Genomic DNA, 6,432 nt, shown 5'->3' with positions numbered 1-6,432 from the left:
AACTACGCGGAAGGGATGGGTTTCGGTTGTAAAAAAAAAAACGAAAAATAAATCTATTTTGTGTTATCCCACCATAGATGGATAACTGTAATATTCTCAACTTTTTGTTTTTTCTAAAAATTCTGATTCAAATTTTCAGAAAGAGTACATGTTTTCTGTCTTAGAAATAACTTTATTTACTTGACTTTTCAAACCGCACAACTTGACCTTTGGCATACAACCCTAATCTAATATCTAGTCTGCGGGCTCTCACGTGATGTCTTTTCGCTTTTCATGATTGAAAAACAATCACGCTCTCCACCTCCTAGAACCTCCTCGATGCTCTCTCTCTCTCTCTCTCTCTCTCTCTCTCTCTCTCTCTCTCTCTCTCTCTCTCTCTCTCTCTCTCTCTCTCTCTCGCCAACTCTGCTGGTCGGAGAGGAGAGGGATTCGGCCTCCTATTGCGTGGTGTAGTTAACCGTGTAGTGGTTGTGTCCCTGTTTTAGGCTTTATGCTTTTATTCCGTGTGAGTGTCTTGTTGGTGAGGGGGAAATTGACTCAATTTGAGTGTCCTCCTTCTCCATGTAGTCGTTGTCGTCCTCGTAGCAGGCTAGGGAAAGGTTGGATATGAAGCCCTTCCACACAATAACCTCACGAATCTCGAGAGATCCCTTCCGATAATGAGTTCCTTCTTTCCCTTTCCAATAAATCCATGTTGTTATCTTTAGTGTTCATTGGATATTCTCTTCCAATTTTTCTCTCTCCCAGTGTTATGATCCTTTTTGTAGTTTATACCTACATGATTTTGGGAAAGATGGTATGAGGAAGGAGCATGTTTCTTTCCTTGTTGGCTTCTTTTTCTCATTTCTCTAGCGATGTTTTCATGTTGCATGGACGCACGGGGAAGGACTTTCTTCAGCTGGGAAATGAAGGAGCAATGACACAACATTGGAACTTCTTTGAATTGCAATTAGCCTCAAGCCCACACTAAGTTTCTTCCGTAGCATCCATGTTGAAACTAGAAGGACTAGGATGAATTTGTAGGTATCATGAACATCTGTGGCAATCGGAGTTTTTTGTTCGAAGTGTGAACATAAGTGCTTGTGTGTGCTGACCAAACCCCTGATTGTATTTCTCCACTGCTTGTTGGCCTGTTGCGTATCCTATGGTAATTATTGAGTCTTCGTGCTCTTTCAGATAATCGTCGATGAATGTTTGATAAAAGAACTATCTTTGCATGGAAACACTCAAATAGACACAAACTTTTGTGTAAATCCTAGATGTATCTAAGGAATAGATTTTGCACCACCTATATATTCACTCGAAGAAACAAGTTTTGTTATAAATAACCCACCAACCCCAGATGTTGACGGACCAAATGCACATGATGTGCCTCCAGTGTGTGCTAGTAATCTCCCGAGGCATTTCTGTAAGACAACCACAAATTTTGCACTTGTTCACCTACCTCATGTGTATTGCGGAGTGACTGAAGTATGCTAGAACATCCACAATCACTTGAATTTCTCTTTGGAGAGAGCAACAAAGTGCTCTTGTGAGGTAGCAGCATGACTAGGTATGTGAGGCATTATGATTTATTAATAGGGAAAATTTGCTACAGGACACTGTTATTTTTTGGCGTTTGCCAAAACACATCGCTCGATTGTGTCTTTGCCAGGTACCATTATAATTTTGTGGCACATTTGCCAGAACACACCACCTGTTCAAAAAGGGAAATTTTGGCACTTTTGCCTGGATGACATGCTATGACTGATTTTGAAGAAAAATTGCAAAAGTTTCCGTTTTTGGACGGTGGTGTGTTCTGGAAAATGTGCAACAAAATTGTAATGGTACCCGACAAAGAGACAATCGAGCAATGTGTTTTAGCAAACGGCGTAAAATAACGGTGTCCTGTAGCAAATTTTCCCTTATTAATATGGTTAGAGAAAGATCCAAGGTAGCATGACCAGTCATGGATGTTGAAGTATGCCTCCATGTGAATCCTACAAGAATATTTTTGTTAGTATGGGAAACAAAGAATTCGTAATATGCGAAAAAGCATGGATCATGGATAGAAGCCGTGAAAGTCCTTCAAAAAATAGGTAAGCCACCTGCAACAAGGGTGACCGTGTTTTGATAATTGGGACATGATCAGTACACTCTACTCGAGGGATCATGCTACTGGAGCGAGAGGAAGGAATGCTACTGAAAGCGGAGCAGAAATGTCACAGGAGAATACTAATACCACAAATAATAGAGATGCCAATTCATCCACTCAAGCCAGTGAAGAGCGTCCCAAGAAGAGGTACCGATCTAATGAATATATTGCTACCATGCTTGGAGATAATTTGGGTAAATTCAGTGCCGTGTTCAAAATTTATGTTCCCGAGCCTCCTCCAAAACCAGCATCTCCAAACGAATTATGATATGTTCTTGGTAAAATACCAGATTTGGAAGATGATGATCAATTAGCAATCTATGATGTTCTTGGGGCATGATGTTCTTGCGGCAGACGATCTCAAGTTCAAGTCCTTGATAGCATTGCCTCAAGGAATGAAGAAGAAGAGGGTACTCAAGCAGATCAATACATGATTCTGATCTTACTTTGTGATATATTGGTGCAAATATTACATCACTGTGATTCTATTTAGGATGAAGTAGGAGCATGCCTTTTGTAACTTGTTTATACTTTGGAACTTGTATTTCTTATCTTGATGCATCTGTGTTTTATGGACTTGAGCATGGATTTATATTTTGGATCATATATACTTTGGATGTTATATATGTTTTAATATGTGAATGTGTGTTATGAGTTCAAAAAGTTATGAAAAAATAGTTGTTGCAATTCATCTGATGCTCACATGTATGTGATAATGTATCAATTCCATATTGAATTTCATAATCATTTAAAATCTATGTGAAACCAAGCAGGTTTGTGGTATTGGAATCCCAATATAAATGAAATGGATTCTTGAATTCATTTCATTTATACTTCCATATTGAATTTCGAAATCATTTACAAATCCATGTGGCAGCCAAACAGGTATGTGTTATTGGAATCCAATGAAGTGAATCCATGAAATGAAGACCCAGGATCCAAACGAGCTCCTAGACAATTCAAGCTCTGAAGCTAAAGCATTGTTTTATTCTGAGTTCTTAGCTTGAATTAGTGATTTTGCCTTCCTCGCTAGTCCAAATATGCTTTCATCCTTAAAATGCCGGTGGGAACCGCGAATCAAACACGAGGGTTACGTAGACACGATGAGTACATAGTACGAACACGTGTAAGACAACAGATGTCGCTGTGGCAGCTGGGTTGTGTTGTTCGACCTATGGAGATCAATGCTTCTACATGCGGACCAATGGCCTAATTGTATTTTTGTTTTCATTTGTTGGCCTTTAGTATCTCATATTGTAATTCTGCAGCATTCGAGCTCCTTTAGAGAATATCATGAGCGAGATTTGTTTGCTAATAAAAAATGGTTGATAAAACAAGTATGTTTACCATGAGCATAATAGCATACCAACAAGTTTGGCCGTACCAAGAGAAACTTTTTTTTGCGAATGACCAAGAGAAACATATTCGTTATAAAGATTTTTTACACCAACTATATCCTCGGTTGGAAGAAAGAATATCACTGTGTCCTTGGTTAGAAAAAAAAAAACATGTTGATATAACAATCTACCAAACCTATGTGCAGAACGAATGCACATGTTGTGCCTTCCCAGTGTGTGCTAGTTATCTTCTAAAGCATGCCTATAAGACAACCACAGACTCAACACTTCTCCCCTCCCTCAAGTGTATCGTAAAGTGAATGAAGTAGGAAAGAACCTCCACAGCCATTTGCAGATGTTCTCAAGAGATATAACAAAGTGTTTTGCATGAGATAGCAACATGACTAGGTGTGTGAGGCATCGAATTTTCTTGATATAGTTAGAGATAGATAAAATGCAGGAAGAAGAACCGAGTATGTTGAAGCATGTGATGTGAATTCTTCAAAGAGATCTTTGTTAGCACATGAGAGATAGATTATCCTACTATATGGAAAGCACATGGCGATTTGTTAGTGGATGATCAAGACACACAGACTGATGACAGAATTGATAGGCGTGAAAGGATAATTCTTCCTCATGGAAAATTATCAAGTTATACTTCAATCTAATAATGGTCCAAACCATGTAAACACATTTATACCCTAATGGAAAACTTTGTTTCTCAAAATATATTTGTTCCACAATACCGAGCACAATTTGTTTTTGTGGCTTCTCCGACCTCCACAAAAGAAATCGAACAGAAAGATTACAAACAACCAGGCTCGTCGATGAAATAACATGACATGGCGACATGGGTGAAAGTTATAGTTAGAAGATGACCATCAACATTCATACATAACAAGGGCGACAAGAATGTGCAAGTCATTACCAACTCTGATTGATCAGATTATGAGCTTATAGGACGGCGCAACCGAAGGTGGGGGCACCTTTGGTGCGCATGAGAAGATGATCGCCCTCTGCATCTGGCAAAAGATGTAACGATATGGGCGGGTCAATGCCATTCATGCATCACAAAACCACCAATTTCTAAATAGTCTACACATGCTAAATTTGTACCTTCGGACTATGCAACAGTACGACAAAATGAAATAGTCTAGTCAATCCAGTTTCAGAAAAGAAAAACTAGTCCAGTCAACTGTATCACTTAACAATAAACTCCGAGGGCAAACATCTACTCATTGATTGCCAAGTATGGACCTGATGGCCACTATCCACTGCTTGATCACAACCCTTCATTACCGTGGTGTTGCTGTACGTTATCCAATCTAACTTTGACTTTATGATGTTGCATGTACTTTGTAAACATTATTGGGTGGACATCTATTTGTAAACCCCACTGACCATTGGATGTTATTAAACAGAAAAACCGAATAATATCTTATTTGCTGACCAAAAATAGACAACTACAATCGCTGGCATAGTAAGAGCCATTTACTGAACAAGATCAGTGTGAAATCAAAGATGATCAAACTTGGCCCAGCAAAAACGCACAGGGGCAAACAAAATATGCAGGGGAAACAAGAAACGGTGAAGGTGCCATCAAAAGATCATCATAAGGAAAGAAAAAGCCCCCGCAAAGGGCACCATCCAACATTCAGCTCGGGGGGACAGCCGCACTGCACGCTGATTAGCAAACAATATGAGTCACATAATTGACTTCAATACACCATTAGATATCTCACACTTTGGTCAAGCACCACAATTATGCAGCACTGAGCAAATGTAAGTGGGGTGTACGATAGTGATAGGGCAAGAATATTCGATAATCCTAAGCCGCATTTAGATAGTTTTACTTGTAGAAATTGGTATGTGAAATGTATAATATCATGGTTGCAAATTTTCCATTGTATTGAATAAAAGAAGCCATATCATGGCAATCATCCAGCGAACATGATAACAGCAGAATTCCAAAAACAACAGTGCACATGCTGGAATGGGGAAATGGAGGAGATAGGTGATGTAGAACCATTCTCTCGTGTCAGTCACTAAACCTTCATCTCGACGACACTTTTGATCTTGGGTGCGTACAAGGAGTACACCAGCGCCTGCCGCTTCCACACCTCCAGTTGTTGCTTCATGTCCGCGAAAGCCGTCGCCGCGGCCGGCATGTCAGCGAGGGAGCGGTTTTCGCGGAAGGCGTCTGCCGCAAGGCGACGCGTGTACCCACGGATGTTATAATCAGAGAACTTCCTCGACGTGCGAAGGAAGGCCCGGAAGAGGGATAACACCTCCGCTCTGGATGGAGCTGCCGCCGCCATGGCCACCTTTCGTCTGAAGGCTTGAATTATGGTGTGCCTTGGCAGCCTCTTTTTCAGTCCTACTTGATTAAAATGAAGTAATGAGATTGCTTTCCAAACAAGGATCGGATAGAGATAGTGCAATTTATGTATGATAGGAGAAAAACTGCATCAGACCACCCATTGAAGATAATTAGCTGCACATTATAAAACGAACAGAAATCATGGAGTAGCAGGTAGTTATGCTTTTCCCCAACCTTACTGTCGTCCCAGTAAACAACACAGGTAGGAAATCAACAATTCATTGTAGCAGTAATACAATACATAGTGTGTAATATGTTTTATTGCAACAGACATCAATTGCATGAAACAAGAAAACGCTAGCCTGGGGCAAATATACTTCAGACTTGGTAAGATCCTAATATTAGTCGGAAGAGTACTCTAGTTGAAAACTCCCAGCATAAGCCTGCAACTTGGGTGGATCAGACATACACCCTCCCTCTGGCTATTATTCTGAAAATTTCCTTGTCTCTAATCACAGTAAAGACAGAGTTCTAAGATTTGCACATCCAAGATACACAAAACAGTACATTTTACATGACCAATATGAATGAACCAACAGCATTCCCTGTGTACACATGTTTCCGATCTACAGAGTAACTTC

At 40.0% G+C, this 6,432-nt stretch overlaps 1 protein-coding gene across 1 annotated transcript; it reads right to left on the bottom strand.

The window, feature by feature from the left end:
• Positions 1-5,369: 5,369 nt before the first annotated feature.
• On the bottom strand, positions 5,370-5,812 carry LOC127292004 (uncharacterized). The gene has a single exon (XM_051321348.2). It carries the CDS (start codon positions 5,787-5,789, stop codon positions 5,517-5,519), a length of 273 nt encoding a protein of 90 aa, XP_051177308.1. The 5' UTR covers positions 5,790-5,812; the 3' UTR covers positions 5,370-5,516.
• Between the last annotated feature and the right edge of the window lie 620 nt (positions 5,813-6,432).

Source organism: Lolium perenne, chromosome 4, assembly GCF_019359855.2.
Source record: "Lolium perenne isolate Kyuss_39 chromosome 4, Kyuss_2.0, whole genome shotgun sequence".
NCBI classification, from domain to species: domain Eukaryota; kingdom Viridiplantae; phylum Streptophyta; class Magnoliopsida; order Poales; family Poaceae; genus Lolium; species Lolium perenne.
Note: the sequence above shows the minus strand (reverse complement) of the source record. Positions and strands in the feature narration are given on the sequence as shown.